At 39.1% G+C, this 16,740-nt stretch overlaps 1 protein-coding gene across 1 annotated transcript in view; it reads right to left on the reverse strand.

Annotated features, from left to right (window-relative positions):
• Window positions 1–16,740, reverse strand: part of IQGAP2 (IQ motif containing GTPase activating protein 2) — a 266,925-nt gene that overhangs the window by 17,944 nt on the left and 232,241 nt on the right. Inside the window, exons 23-30 of the mRNA XM_045847877.1 lie at window positions 16,102–16,265; window positions 13,999–14,223; window positions 12,361–12,501; window positions 11,919–12,003; window positions 11,320–11,552; window positions 8,946–9,078; window positions 2,108–2,210; window positions 1,421–1,562 (exon numbers count right to left, since the gene is read on the reverse strand). Of these exons, the coding sequence (XP_045703833.1) occupies window positions 1,421–1,562; window positions 2,108–2,210; window positions 8,946–9,078; window positions 11,320–11,552; window positions 11,919–12,003; window positions 12,361–12,501; window positions 13,999–14,223; window positions 16,102–16,265 (1,226 nt within the window). The remainder of the gene's footprint in view (window positions 1–1,420; window positions 1,563–2,107; window positions 2,211–8,945; window positions 9,079–11,319; window positions 11,553–11,918; window positions 12,004–12,360; window positions 12,502–13,998; window positions 14,224–16,101; window positions 16,266–16,740) is intronic.

The following is a 16,740-nucleotide window of genomic DNA, read 5'->3' on the forward strand; positions in this document are numbered from 1 at the left end:
GAGATCATAGGACATCTGACCTAATTTAATTTGCATGACAGAATCACACACACAATCTGCACTTTCCGTTAGCTTTATAATTGGCATTTGTGTGGAGGAACAACTCAGGGAGGAGACTGCCCAGTTTCCCCCACTTCCCTGTTGTTCTGCCCTGTGTTCTCGCTCTACAGTCCCTTGGACTTGCCAATTGGTGGTCTAAAGGAACTCCCCTCAACTCTATGAGGCCAAGGTTGTGTACAAGTTCTGCCCCTTGTTCTCTGTCCTATGTTTGAGCCGTGTTCTCCACCACCAGACCTCAGACCCCTGGAAGGCAGGAACTCGTCCCGGCTTGCTCTCTGCTATATCCCTAGGGTCAAGCCCTGCACCTCGGACACAGTGGGTACTCCAGTATTTGCTGTGTGAACGCATAGAGCCTTAGATGATCTAAGGATAAAATAAGCAAGCCTAATGGAAGCAGCACGTATTACAACATAGTACACTGTTTTGTGTGTATGCGCTTTTGTTGTCGTTTGTTTGCTATGTTCTAAATATCTGGAAAAAAATCAACTGGAAATGAGTACAGTCTAAAGCCTGTCAATGACAGAACAGAAGCTCTTGTCACAAATGAAAGGAACCTTAAAATTCAGGATGTGTAAGCTTGCAAGTAATGTGTGAAGTATTATTTAAAGACATATTTGTTCCTTTTGTCTCTGTTTCCTACTTCCTTCCTCCATCTCATCCCAATACACAACTGTTCTAATGTGCAAATACACATCCTTTTGCTTTATAAGTTGTTAAAAATTGTACTGTTGGTGAGCAAGTGTTTTTGGTTTGCAATGTTTGAACTTATGTTATTGTCATAGATCTCATTCTTTCTTACTCTGTGTGTGAAGAAATGGTATGGAATATCCACGAGTCCTTGATGGAAGGAATACTGTATTGATTAAAAATGTCAATGTTCTGTTTGAACTCTTTAGGGGTGGGAAGTAAGGCAGGCATAAGGTCAAAGCTGACAAGCATGCCCAGGCTTAGTTTAATAGGAAAGAAAGCCACTAAATCAGACGATAGTACTACGTCTTATTATGTGTGCTTTTACATTACCATTTTATACTACCAATTAAATTTAGTTCAAAGTATTTCCTCACTAATCTTTTGACTGTCCTGAAACAGATATTTCCCTTGGGTTATCTAAAGACATTTTCAGACTGACTTAATAATTTCTTAAAGGAATCACATTACTACAATCACTATTATAATATTTAGTTTCCCCTTAAATTATAAAGACTCTGTTGTCTTTTGGTTAGTTGTTTGATGGGTAAACATAATGTATTTCAATATGTAGACATTAAAAAATGAATTATTTGGGGGTTCAGCCTTATTTGAATTTGCATGGTCAAAGATGCATAACTGGGGGCTTGTGCCCTTTAAGCCCCAAACTTACTTTATCATGAGGCTTTGGCCATCCAAACCTTCACCATCCCCCAGGTCGTACTTGCTTGTCAAGGAAAGGGAAATCTCAGTCTTTGCAAGCTGATTTAATGTGTTTGCCTTGTTAGGGTCATTGGGGTCGACAGCTCCTTCCCCTGTAGGAAAAAAAACATTGTCATTCCCCTGATTCACCTGTTGTGATGGTGTGTGAACCATGTAAGATGAAGGCTCTAAGGGGGTGACAGGCTCCGTGGTTGGGCAGGAGACCACGGCCTTCATAGAAAGCCACATTCCAATACCCTTAATGTGGCTTTTAAAAATCTTTGATTTTAAGTTAAAATAACATGGGACATAGACATTCAACATATGAAAAGATTACTAAGAGAGAGAACTGTTAATAAACTCCTTAGAGAACATGGCAAGGAATTTCAAATTAACTTGACTCTTTCTTTATGGTATAGGTTGACAAATCCTTTTTTGGAGGTATCTAGAGCTCACCCTCAAGAATATCAAAATGTTTTATAATCTAGGACACTATGAATTATAGAACCTTTAATGTAGTATACTTATTATACTTTATATAAGCTTAGGTATTACATTCCCCAAAATTTTTGATCTAGCATAGGAAAACCAACCGACTAACTAACCAAGCAAACTACTGAGTACAAGCCAGAGTGTAAGGAAAAGGATAAGCTCTTACCAAGAAAAGACTCCACAGTAGGTACTTCCCCCAGCGATTCCAACAGTTCGTTCAGTAAGTCATTTTTGTCAGGCGCGATTGCATCCTGGTGTTCCAGCAGGAGCTGTATGTAGACAGCACACACACACACACAAAGACAGAAGTCATTCTCAACTGATACCATATTTACATAGTTCCATTTCCCATTGTTGATGATAAATACATTCTGATATTGTTTATCTTAAATAGAAGCCTGACATTTATTAAAATTAGAGCTCACAGAGAGACTCGTTTTTTATATTGGAGGAAAATACCTACTTTTTGTGAAGAAATAGTAGCTTCATGAAAGGTGCTCATAAACCCACTTTTAGCAAGATCCTGCAAGATCTGCCCAGTGGCAGGCTGCTCCCTCCCGATCCCAGTGCTCTGCCCCGCCTTCCCAGAAAACCTCAAAGCTGGGGGAAAGACTCTAAAGCGGGTAAGGTGGGTTAACTCTTGTAGCCAACTGGAAGGGCATTTCCATGCCTCTTCAGAGAAAAACTATGCAGTAATCAAATACCACAGCTATTTTAAAAAATCACCACTACTAGCTACTTGAGTCTGAATGGCACTGGACTTTCAAGGGTAGGGATGGCAGAAATGCCCATGTGGTTCCTTAGCCTGAGACCTAGAGGTGGTTTTCCCTTTTACAGTCCCCCCGAAAGATCAAAAGTGAATAGCATTGCTGGGGTGTTGGCCAGATCTTAGAGGAAGCATTCTTAACTTTGGTGCAGCAGCAGCTTTGGAGGGAAAACTGTGAAGAACACATCTGTATTCATTTGCATTTAGAATTAAATTAAAACCATGTTTCCAAAGTATGGGACTTATACCCCTAGTGATAACACATATACTTTTAGTTGTTTTGCATCACTATCTTACAAAACTCTCAAGTAATAATGATAAAATTAATTTTTTCCATTTTCAATCTTTTTTTTTCAAAAGCTGTATTTAGATATACCATATTTTGCTGTGCATAATGAGTACCCATGTTTTTGGTACAAACTTTCAGGGAAAAAATCTTTCATTTTAATCTTTTAATTAATTAATTAATATTTAGATACTTGTTTTTTTTGTAAAGGAATTTTAGCATTTATTATTATTATTTTAAAGATTTATTTATTTTTAGAGGGGGGGGAGGGAGAAAGAGAGAGAGAGAGAAACATCAATGTGCGGTTGCTGGGGGTCATGGCCTGCAACCCAGGTATGTGCCCTGACTGGGAATTGAACCTGCAACACTTTGGTTCGCAGCCCGTGCTCAATCCACTGAGCTATGCCAGCCAGGGCTAGCATTTATTTTTAAACATATTACAGTACAAGAAATTTTATGTAACAAATAATTACAAAACACAAGAACAGATACAAGGTACAAGAAATTTGGTACAAAGAGAACTGACTATTGTATTCCAGGGTATTATTCTGCATATGGATATCATTATTGCTTTCTAGAGTTACACTTTTAATGTATAAGCATAAATAAAAGAATTAAAAACATTTATATAGATACAGAATTAGTACTACCCATATACAATGCGCATTCTTATTTTTCCCTCAAAAATTTGGGCAAAAAAGTGCATATTATACATGGCAAAATATGGTAATTAACATACCACTAAATCCACTCATTTAAAATGTATGATGTGGTTATTTTTAGTATATTCAAAGAATTGTGCAACCACCACCACTCTCTAATTTCAGAATATTTTCACCACTCTAAAAGGAACTGTACCCATTAGCAGTTACTCCTCATTACTTCTTCCGTGTAGACCCTAGAAACCACTAATCTAATGCTGTCTCTAGAGAGTTAGCTGTCCTGGATGCTGTGTGTAAATGACATCATACAATTTGTAGCCTTTTGTACTGGCTTCTTTCACTGAGCATGATGATTTCAAGGTTCATCCATGTTGTAACATAAATCAGTACTTCATTCCTCTTTTTTGCCAAATAGTATTCCATTGTACGGTGATATTACACTTTATTCCTTCATCTGTTGACTGTCACTTGTTTCTACTTTTTGGCTATTATGAATAATAATGTTATGAACACTCATGTACAATTTTTTGTGTGAACGTATGTTTTCATTTTTCTTGAGTCCATACCTATGAGTGGAATTGCTGCATTACATGATAACTCCATGTTTAATGTTTGGGAATTGTCTAACTACTTTCCAAAGTGGCTGTACCATTTTACATTTCCACCAGCAGTATATGAGAGTTTCAACTGTTCCACCTCCTTTCCAACATTTGTTATTACCCAACTTTTTATTCTAGCCATCCCAGTGGGTATGAAGATGATTATCTCACTGTGGTTTTGATTCATGTTCTCCAATGACTAATGATGTTGATCATCTTTTCATGTGCTTATTGGCCATTACTACAGGCACTCCTCAGAGATATCTTGGTTTGGTTCCAGACCACAGCAATAAAGGCAGTACTACAATAAAGTGAGCCATAATCTTTTTGCTGGTGGAGAGTCTTGCCTTCAATTTGTAAAACATGCAACATCTGTGAAGTGTAATGAAACAAGATATGCCTGTCTATCTTCCTTAGAGAAATCTGTATTCAGATCATTTGCCCATTAAAAATTTTAATTTTTAATTATAGTAAAATACACATAAAATCTACCGTCTTAACTATTTTTAAGTGTATAGTGCAGTAATGTTAAGTACATTCAGATTGTTGTGTAACTGATCTCCATAATGCTTTCATCTGCAAAACTGAAACTCTATACATTAAACAGCTCCCTGTTCTACCATTCTATTTTTCTCTCAGTGAGTTTGACTAGTCTTGGTACCTCATATAATTGGAATCATATAGCATTTGTCTTTCTGTGATGGGCTTATTTTACTTACCATAATATTCTTATGGCTCTTCCATATTGTAGCATATGTAATAATTTCCTTCCTGTTGAAGGCTGAATAATATTCCATTGTATGTATACATCATATTTTGTATACCCATTCATCCATCGATGGACACTTGATTGCTTCTTCTTACCTCTTGGCTACTATATAAGGCTACTCTGAACATGTGTGTGCAAACATTTCTTCAACTCTGCTTTCAATTCTTTTGAGTAAATACCCAGAGATGGAATTGCTGGATCATATGGTGATTCTATTTTATTTTTTCAGGCACTACCATACTGTTTCCCATAGCAGCTGTCCCATTTTACTACATTCCCACCAATAGTGTAAAAGGTTTCCAATTTCTCCACATTTTTGCCAACACGAATTTTCTATTTTTTTTTACAGTAGGCACCATAACAGGCATGAGGTGATATCTCACTGTGGGCTTTTTCTCCCCAAATCAAATGATAGATTTATTGGCTGTCTCTGTTAACACAATAAGGCAACATCATTGTGGTTTTCTTTTGAATTTCCCTAGTCATTGGTGATGCTGCGCATCTTTTATGTACTTCTCAGCCATTTGTATATTTTCTTTGGAGAAATGTCTATTCAAGTCCTTAGCTCAGCAATTTTCAATCTTTTTCATCTCATGGCACAGATAAACTAATTACTAAAATTTTGTGGCACACCAAAAAATATATTTTTTGCCATTCTGACAAAAATAGGTCTAATTTTGATTCATTCATACTGGATGGCTATTGGTGTGTTGGCTGTTGTCATTTTTTAATTTGACAATCTAATTTTCCCTTTGACAAGGAAAAAGAGATAAGTGCCCCTGACTGAATAGTTAGGTATTGCATGTTTTAAAAATTCTTGTGGTTTAAAATCGCTGCCTTAGCTCAATTTTTAATTGGGCTGGAGGTTGAGTGGTAGATTTTCATTGAGTTGTAGGTTTTCTTTGTGTAGTCTGGATATTCTGGGTACAAGTCCTTTATCAGATATATTATTTGCAATTATTTTCTTTCATTCCCTTGGCTGTATTTTCAATTTCTTAATGGCACTGTTTATAGCATAAAAGTGTTTAATTTGATGAGGTCCAGTTTACCTATGTTTTTTCTTTTGCTACTTATGCATTTGGTGTCATAACTAAGAAATCATTGCCTGATCCAAGGTCACAAAGATCTACTACATTTTCTTCTAAGAGTTTTATGCTTTCAGTACTTACTTCTAGGTCTCTGATTTATTTTGAGCTCATGTGGAGTAGGGCTGGAGAAAGGGGTCCAACCTCATTCTTGGCATGTGGATTTCCAGTTGCCCCAGCACCATTTGTTGAAAAGACTATCATTTTCCCACTGAACTGTTTTGGCCCCTTGTCGAAAAAATAATTGACCATAAATTTGAAGGTTTATTTTTCAACTCTCAGTTTTATTCTACTGATTGGTATGTCTGTCCTTATGCTAGTACCACACTACCTTGATTACTTCCTTTCCCAATGTCTTTTAATCTTTAAGATTGGTGAGGAGAGAATATCTGTTTGATGCTGAGCTTTTCTTAACATTTCCTGACACTTGCTAATTGGGTTTTTAAGAAAGGGAGAGGAGGTCTCAAGATGCATAGCTTCAATGAAGCAACTGTATCGAACCCTTCAGTTTTCACTGTACTGATTTATTTTTAAAGTTTCTGTATATTGCAAGGCATGACAGTTTTTCCACTATACTTAGAGGTACTTTGTTTAAAGCAAAGATATGTACTTTTTTTTAAAAATAAAAAGGTGAGTTAATTTAAAGAAAGATACATAAATAATAGAGGTAATAATAAAGACATAATGAAATCTGGAAGGGTTGTATATTGGATATTTTGGGGGGAATGTAAGTTAGAGACAAGAACACAATTAGAAGGATGGATACATTTATGTTCTTGTTCTCTGACGAGGCAGGACAGGTGATTTGGCTGCTGTCTCTGGAAAGGGATGGCCAGCTTCTGCCCTCTATTCTGACAATTACAGAACATAAATATTGCCTGAAAATATCTCCTTAAAGAGTTTATTTTGAGGTTCCACATATTCCTTAGAGAATAAGGGACAAGCATGTGGCCACAGGCTTGGTGCGTCATGCTGCTGCGTGCCTGTGTGTGCACTGTGGACCTCTCCTTACTCACGCCAGACAGTAAACAGGATGATCTGTCTCTGAAATGACATTACTCCCGCGGCATTACATCTGCTTCCAACCTAACACAGGAAGGAATTCCAACCCCGCCACAAGCTCTGTTTCCCAGGATTGGATTCTGTTTTCAATTTTTGGTCACAAAAGGAACGGGCTATTTCACCTTAAAGAGTAACAGTCTAAATTAATACAATAACACTTCCTCCCCACCGTCCTTGGGAAAGCAGCTCTCCTTCAAAAAGAGAACTCTCAACACTTTTTCTGGGTGAGGGCGCTGCCATCGGCGAGTGTGCAGACACCACATGGACACTTTCTCCGAGATGGCGCTCTCCCGTAGAAACAGACAAATGGGGCGTTGCTCAAACAGGAATGAGTCTACATGCTCATCAGAAAGTTACTTTTGCAAATGCTGTATTGCTGGACACGGACCTGCTTTCTTTGTGATTTTGGGTGTTTGTACATAGAGAAATGAAGTAGAGCCTCTTCATTTAGTCAACCAACTCACTCCTTCAGCAGGGCATTCACACCTGTCTTTGTTTAAGGTCACTCACAATGCTTACCGAGAGCTTGTTGAAATGCGGAGGGGGCTGTTTCCCTGTTCTGATTCTGAAAAAAGGGAAGAAGTATATCCAATCTAAGATTGGATCTCAAAAGTAGATCTGATCTCTCTTCCAAACCTGTAGTCAAGTTTCAGTTTCTCAGAAGAGCTTAAAAACAAAGACTGAAATTTTGAGCTGCCCATGTAGCGAATTGTTAGTATATCTCATTTTGTGGAAGCTGGGCTAGAACCTCGAAGAAGTGTGTATTCGTTAGTTTTCCTCCTAGTTATGGGTACCATCTGAAGTCGGATGTGTCCTTAACCAGGGCTTCTTGACCTCTAGCGTGTCTCTGAATTGCCTGGGACCTCGTTAGAATGTGGGCTCTGACTTGGAAGGTCTGAGGTACATTTTAAATACATTTCGAGGACTGGGCTTGGAGTGGTAAGGAAGGTTCAAAACTATTCTAAAAAAAGTTAGTTTTTAGGAACCTAGATTTTTCAGGAAATAAGACCCAACAGGTCTTAAAACAAAACAAATCAAAACAAAACAAAACAAAACAAAACCCCAATCCCCCACCAAACCCTCTCAATGTTTAGCCTCTCTTTTTGCTTTAAATGACTGAAAAGCCATCTAAGGCTTCTCAAGGCCAAGCAAACTGCCCTGCCCCCAGCAGGCACTTAAAACACACTAAGGGCAGATGACGGTTTCATCTGCACAAGAACCAGATGGAGGACATTACAGTACAACACAGACGGAAACTCCCATTTCTAAGAAATGAGGGTTTTCAGAACTATAGAAGTGATTCTCCATAGGCGGCTCTTGTTGAGTGGGGGTGTCTTCTCCTCCCTAACTCAGGACCATCTGTTTGTTTCCTCTTTATGTCCAAACAATAGAATAGAGAAAACATTCTCATTTTCCCAGGAGATTCCTGGCAAAGCTGAAGAAATTCCTGAAAGGGAGAGAGACAGTGTATGGGCGATCAGGCAGAGTGGCCTTGGTGGGTACGGAAATACCAGGGCCTGCCCCCTCTCAGGGCTTCAACTGCACATTCACAGTCTGATTTTACAACTAGATCATGCAAAAAGTAAACTTTTCTTGTTTGGGAGAAGGAGGTTTACCAATGCATGAGTCAGGGAATAATTAATCAAGGGTTTTTTAGAATTAAGTATGTGAGCACTGGCACATGCTTAAAAGTAAGCCCTGCAGAGAGACTAAGCATTTTCAAGAAACATACGTCTGTCTGGTCCATTGCTGAGAACCTTTCTATCCCCACTTACTGAGTGTGTGCTGATGATTTCTTCAATTGAAATATAAATCACTGGTTTGCTGACTGTCACCACATCTGTGTATTTATCCATATTAAACTTTTCTTCTGGCTCAGGAACATCACACGCTTCTTTGAAATACTTCCTAATAAAGAAAAAAAAATCTTAAGATAGTCAAATTCTGTGAGTTATACAGCTTCATAAATAGTGAGGACATCTTGAATAATGGTTAGTTCTTTGTTCTCTACCCGAAACCCTGGGGAAAGTTGTCACAGCATCTTCCAGGCTGGCTCCTGACTGTGGACGCTGAGTCCATGTTTCTGGATATTAAACCCAGCTCCTCACGAAGGAATGGAGACAGGAGTAAGAGCCCTGTTAGTGACTCAACATAGTAAAATTATGGGCAGGTCATTTAAAGTATATACTATTTTTAAAAATGTATTTTATTTATTTATTTTTAGAGGAGAAAAGAGGAAGAGAAACATCAATGTGTGGTTGCTTCTCACGCACCCCCTACTGGGAACCTGGCCCGCAACCCAGGCATGTGCTCTGACTGGGAATTGAACCAGCGACTCTTTGATTTGAAGGCCAGCCCTCAATCCACTGATCTATACCAGCCAGGGCAGGAATATATTATTTTTAAATGGCTCCTGAAATTTAAACAAAAATGTCAAGACTGATATTCCTCGATCTAAGATCAAGACTTTCTAGAGAAAACAATCCCCTCCACCCAATCCTGCAAAAAGAAAAAAAAAAGATTAATCAAATTTGCTACTTTAAATGGCACAAGGTCCTGGGCCTTCAACACTGTAACAACCCTTCAGAGCTTCTGTTACCAATTTGACAAAAATTTGAGTTAAGCCTATTCTACTCTTAGTTGATCCAAACCACGGTTGTGGCTGCTGGAGATATGGTTAAGCACGGACACACAAATGTGCTCAATGCCCCACTCCTCCAGAAGCCAACTCTGCAATGTCTGCTACTGTGAACTGCAGCAAGTTTAGACAGAGAGTCTGAGAAAGCCAGCTGTGCTGAGACTATGGTTTAGGAGGGATCCTTGGCCCAGGTGGAGTAGATATTCTATTCTATAAAGCTGTAAATGTTTCACGTGCTTCAAACCATCCCTGGTATATCTCCTCCGGGTACCCAAGGCTTATACACAAGAAATGACCTCTACCTTCCCACCCCAAGGCTGGCAGCCATGCTGGACTGGGGTAGGAGCACATTCCCATGTGACAACTGGTCTTCTGTACTTTTTTGGCTATGATTTTTCATGGTTGCTAAGGTGCACAAAAGATAAATGTTAGTGGAAGGTGGGGGAAAGGATGAATTTAAGAGGAGGTGAGGGGAGGCTTTTGGTTCTTTTTAAATGAAGGAGGCTTGGGAACACAGATGGCTGATAGGAATAATCTGAGAAAAGGAGAGGTAAAGGGAGGCTGTAATAGCAGATAACGACGTGCAGGGAAATGGACATCACTTTCTTAGTCAGTGAGAAGACCTAAATTTAGCAGCTTGAGGAATCAAAACTTCCTGTGGTAAGGGGATTTGGAGGATTTTTTTCAAAAGAGGCCAAAAATTCCAAATAGAGATTAATAATCACAAACTCTCTTTGTCAGTAGATAAATCACTAATCCAGAATACAACTGAAGAATGAGAAATCATCATTTTCCAAGTGAGGAGTGAAAGAGGCCACATTTATGTTATATTTCTACGTTGGCAAGGGAAAGAGTGAAGGCCAAGGTGAACGTGTTTCCTCAGAGAGTGCCGCGATGAGTACAGCTTCCTGCTAGACTGGCTCCTTTCGTGTCGCTGTGGCATAATTAGTGACATGCTTTGGAAATGCATCGGAAGTCAGTAGACTTAAGTCTTACATGATTGATTAGGAAAGTTTTGAGAATGGAACAGAACATACCACACACATATTCCGCAACAAATATAAAAGCTGGATTTTCCCAACTTTTCAAAACCAACTCCTCAGTTTCCTACCTATTGTTTGATATAGAAATGCAAGTTTCTCCTGATCACGTAAGTTCTAAAAAACAAACAAAACCCTTAAGTTCAAAAACACAGAAATCAGCTATCTTGATATTTAATTCTAAGTACTGTAAGCTGTAGCATACCACCAAGAGTGAACGCTTCATTTTATCGACAGCAGAAACCATACATATGGGGATGATTAAACGTAACGGGTTCTGGGGGTGGGGTGGGGAGCACCAGATAGGAGTGACCCAGCCCGCTTGTCCCTCTGTCTTCTTTCACCCCCAGCGCCACTCATAGGAGAAGTGCATGCAGCCACCTGAGGTTCCTGTCCCCCAACTCCAGCTCTGAACAAGAACACACATCAGAGAAACTTACAAGTTTCTCCAAAAGTAATGACCACTCTCACCTGAACTTCTGATATGTGTCTGATAAATAATTGTTTGTAGATGCGAGATGCTCGTTTTCTCCTTCAAACAGCTTGTTGGAGGCGGCATGCTGCAGGACCTTGGCCACCGTTCCCAAGTTCCTCCTCTGGTCAGAATTTATCTGACCGCCAGCTGTCATGTCGATGATATCAAAGCCGTCGGGAGCTACAATTGCTGGGTTCATGTACCGATAGTACAGGAGGTTCCCGACAATCTGCAGTGACGTAGAAGACCAGTTTTAAGAGAGAACACTCAAGGGTTTGGGTTTTTTCCTAAAGTAGTTGAAGGTAGTGAATAGAAGTACACATTACTAATACAGTCACACATTACTAATATAGTTAAAAAATTATTTTTTTGGTGAAAAATATGCTATTGCCCCCTGCCAAATGATTTAATATAAAGAATCTCAATAATGTGTAAGGTCTCTAAATTAACCTCAGCATAATCAACAATCTTGATAGCTGTTAGAAATAGATTTGCAGCTTATTATATATAGCCATAGAAGGTAAAGAAAATCTTATAAAAGTGGTGTTTTGGTAATTTTGAACTATAACCCAATAGATGACCCTTGAAAATCTACCTTTAATAGCTCATCTTCTGTTGCATCAGGAAACTTCTCATGGATCGAATTCTTCAGTACTTTGGCGATATACCTCAGTCCATAACTGCATGTAAAACAGGTGACAAAAGAAAGTAATGGAAAAAAGCTAAGTAAGAAAGAAGCAGACATCGTTCTAGTCAACTAAAGCTGAGCATTTTCCTAAAACTTCAACAAAAAACGAGATGGTAACGGAATCACAGTACTTCTGTGGATGTTAGTAACTGGGTACTCGTTTGTATTGTTTCCCTCCCTCTTTGGAGGACAGTTATGAATTTAAAATGCAAGCATAGGCAAATGTTTAAAATAGTTCAATAAATACAATATGAGAGAAGATCCCTATCTTCACTACTGGGGTTTATTTTATGCATTTTTTCAAGAACTTTCCTCCAAGAATGCTGAAGTTGCTACAAATAGCACTTACGGCAGTAGGTCAAGGGAGGAGATGATGGAGTTCAGGACTTTGTCTGTGACACTTCGCAGGCTCTCATTGGATGTGTCCAGTTTACTTTTCACTTCTGGGTATGTCAGAGCTTGTTCCTCAGTCACATCGTAAGGCAGATTGCTGAAAACACAACAAGAACTTTTAATTTTATGGGGCTTATGTACAGGCATGTCTATCCTTGCCATGTTGGTTCTGCAGTCAGGCTTTGTGCAGTGATCTGGACCTTACCCACTGACTCCAGTGGCAAAATGTTTGCTAAGTGAGGGGAGGCCTCACACGTCCAGACAGTCCTCTGCCGCCAGTGGAGTGATGGGGGCGGGGGGTGGCTCCAGGCTCTCCCTCTGAGCTCTCCTGGCAAAGTGACAGGCAGACCCAGATAACAAAGTCCCAGCTAACTCTCTTTCCTGCTCCCTTTTAAAAAATTATAAAAAGCAGTATGTTCTTTACAGTAAAAATTGCATGTAAACCAACAAGAGAAAAATATCAATTTACAGACAACCACTTTTCACATCTTAGTCCATAGCTTTCTGGGTCCTCCTTCTATGCATGTGTGGATGTGGGTGGGCCTCATGGGTATAATGCAGTTCACATATACACACACCCTATACAGATCCCATGTGTGAGTGTGTTTGCACAAACATTTCTTTTTAAAGAAAATGGGTAACAGTACCTCACTGCAACTGAGACTAAATTGTGACCACTTTTTCCATGCCAATAAATACATTTCTATACCAAGGTTTTAAATAGTTACTTACTACTCCCATTATGTGCTTCACAAATATTTATTTAACAAATTCCCCAAAACTAAATATTTTGACTTTGCCCAACTTTTGCTATTTTAGCGTTGTGACATGCACGAAGGTCTCTGTGCACATCTGAATGATTTACAAGGCATCCTTTGGCAGGAAGTAAAAAGCTGGGATTGCTCAGACCTATAAGCCGCCATCTAGAATGAGCCTTCCCGCCTGGCTCACTGATGCTTATGCGTTGAAGTTACTCACTTTGGAAATCTAAAAATGTATGTATTTCCAGTGAAGAGGCAGTGTGTACCATTTCTAGGTTTAATTTAGAAACACAAAAAATAACCAAGGGGGAGAATTATAGAAGTTGTGGCTTTGGAGATCGACCGGTACTGAAATTTGACAATGTCATGCACTATCAAGATGGGCAGTGGTCCACTGATGTGACTTGCACGGTATGTTCAAGTCACTATTTTCAGCTACAAGAATATTTAAAACATGCAATGAATGTCTGACTGTTTAGGCAGGGGCATTGACCTCTTTTTCCTTTAGATGGTCAAATAAAAAAATGACAACAGCCAACACAGCAATAGCCATCTGGTGTGAGGGAACCAAAAATAAACCTATTTTTTGGTCAGATCAGCAAAAAATGTTTTTGGTGTGACGAAGAATTTTAGTAATTAGTTTATGTGTGTCATGAGGTGAAAAAGGTTGAACATCACTGTGTTAGAGGGAAGTAACATCTTGGAGTGAAGTGGAATTCACAGTACATTTTGTTCTTTTAACAGAGCCTGACAGTTAAAGGATATATATGTAAGTTACACAGGTAAATATGATCATAAACCATGACTGAAAAGCAACGTTGTCCTGGCTTTACCTGGCTTCTCCAGTCTGTGTTTCCAGTTGGTTCACCCAAGCCTTGTACACCTCCACAGGGTTCGTGTTGATGACCAGGGACTTGTCGTCAATGATCTCTCTCACCACCGGAGCCAGGAGCTGGCGCAGCGTGTTCTGTCCACGGGCCCCTCTGTTGAAGCTGACGACCATCTTGATGACTGTAGGGTTCCCCGTGACGATGTCCTGCACCTGGTCCACCTTTGACCTAAAAAGAGCCCAAAACAAAAGAAAATGGTTTGCCTCTGTGGATAGTTTTAAACAGTGTATATTCTCTCTGGCAGGTGAGGGCTTCATGGGGCTAATGTTTTTCCACTGAAGATCAAAGATGGTGTGATTTAAAAGAAAGCTATCATTTGTAAGATGAGTGTTTCTTATTTGAGAATTTAAGGATTTAAAAATAGGTTCTCAGCCTTAGTTTAAATCTAGAAGACAAGACTGAACTGAAAGTGAACCAAGGCTAATAACACCGGTGACACTGTGTAAGTATTGTGCCCCCTCTAGTTACCGCATTTCAGAAATAACTTTCTTGGTTGAATGCACTATTGCCACGTCTTCATGTCCACTCAGATTCTCTGCAGTACGGTTTCTGTCTGCATCATCTGGCTGGGAGAACTCTCCTTAACTTCTGATTGCCAACTCCTCTGACCTTCCTTCTCACCCCCTTTCATCTCTGTGCAACCTCTTACCCTCCTCCCACTTGACCTCTCTCTCCCTTTTCCACCTGCTCTCCCTTCAGGATCTGAGAGGGCCATTATCTTAGCTTTTGCTGTTGCTCTTTCCCACCTTTGAATTCTTTTCCTTCACTTTCTACATGCTCTTTCTGCAGACCTCACTCACATGCACAGCTTCAATTTCCGTCTCTCTGGAACCTGTCCTTCAATCTCAGTGTCTAATCCCTATCTCTTTCCCAGGAGTTAGTCGTGAATTTCCGGTTTTCTGCTGGACATTCTCACCTACATGTTCTACTTAGTGTGTTAAAAATACAAACTACATTTGTCCCTATTGTTCCTCCATTTCTCTGACCTGTGCCTCTCTAATTTGTCCTGCTTATACACGGCCTGCAGGTCAATCTAAAAACCCAATGTCCATATACCCTTCCCCCAAACCCTCACAGCTTCCCAGGAAGGAAAAAGGAGCCTTAGCACCTGGGCCTGTGCTCACTGTCTTCCATGATCTGGTTCAACCTGTTGTTCCAGCTTCATTTCCCAGTAGTGGCTAATTCAGCCATATCCCGGCTAATCTTCTTTTTCTTGTACCTTGGCCCATGCTATTTCTTTCACCACTGGACCTTATTTCCCCTTTTCATTTGCTTTTATAAAACTATAAATATTCTTCAAGGTTTTAGGCCAACTGCCTCCTCTTCCATAAAATCTCTATCAATTGATGTAATTAGAACTTTTCTTATCATTCTTGGTATCGGTCACACTGTGCATGTCACTCATTTAGTTCTTACCTTAGTCCTCTGTACAGGACACTGTTTCTCATGAATATTCTTTGTCATGCTGGTTTATAGACACCCTGAGGGCAGAGGCGTCTGGCTAATGTGCTTCAGGGACCCACAGAAACCCAGCCTAGCTTCAGGTGTCAGAAAGTAGGAAAGGCAGATAAGGTCCATCTTGTTAGCTAAGGGCATTTTTCACTTTCCCCCATTGATTATAGCTAATAAACATTTTTTTTACATTAACTGAGTCAGAAAACAAATGAGAAAAAATAAGCTTCAGTCCCAGTAAGAGGGGAAGACCGTTTAGCAGTGATGCTTATCCTCAACCATTTATGGCTTTATTACTCACAGAATTTTGATTAAGTTAAATTTTCATATTAACTTTCTAAAATCTTTTGATTTTCATTTGTTGTACAGTTGCAAAGTCAAAACTTGGTTCCACATTACAAAAGATATAATTGGGGGAAAGTTGTATCTGAGTATATCAAGAATGATGTAGAAATTTGATATATTTTAATAGGTATAAATAACACAAGAATCATTTATGATTACTTTTAGTAAATCAGAGACAGCCACCACTAACAAAAGAATCTGGTATTCTTGGTTACTTTGGTATTTTTCCATATACATTTCTATACATACTTTACTTCTTCCTCCAGAGCAGTTTTAAAAAGCTTGAGGAGTAGATATTCTTCTCGCTGATTGGAAGCATAATTGTATAGTGTGAAAATGACAGTGTCCATAAACTTAGTAGACTTGTTCTGTGGCATCTGAAAAATCAGCTTAGCCAGGTAGGAAGGATTGGTCTAAAACAAAAAAGGAGAGAAGAAAAAAATACAAAAAACTGTACTTAAAATATTGTTAAATCAGAGAAGAGTACCCACTTCTTTGTCAATGACTTGATATGTAGCCAGCAAACAGAAAAGTCTATGTCACAAAATAAGACTTTAAAAGGCATTAGCGCATCTTAATACTATACTATAGGAAGTTATTATATTAGAAAGTTATGACAAGATTTAAATTTCATATACTCTGTGATATATTGAAGCATAATATATTATATATACTTTACACTGTTAAACATTTTGAGCTACATATTAATGTTTATTTTTGAGACACAGAAGCAGGGGCTGGCCAATAGAATCTGGTATCTGAAGAGACTGGAAAGCATGGACCAAGGGCCCAGCAAATAAGACTGGCCTAGAAGAAGTGATGAATGAAGGGAAGGAAACATATTCTGACACTGAAAAGAAAAAGAAAAGGACACGCTTACATGTGCAG

Source organism: Phyllostomus hastatus, unplaced genomic scaffold (genome assembly GCF_019186645.2).
Source record: "Phyllostomus hastatus isolate PE091 unplaced genomic scaffold, TTU_PhHast_1.1 phas_contig_58, whole genome shotgun sequence".
In the NCBI taxonomy this organism is placed as follows: Eukaryota; Metazoa; Chordata; class Mammalia; order Chiroptera; family Phyllostomidae; genus Phyllostomus; species Phyllostomus hastatus.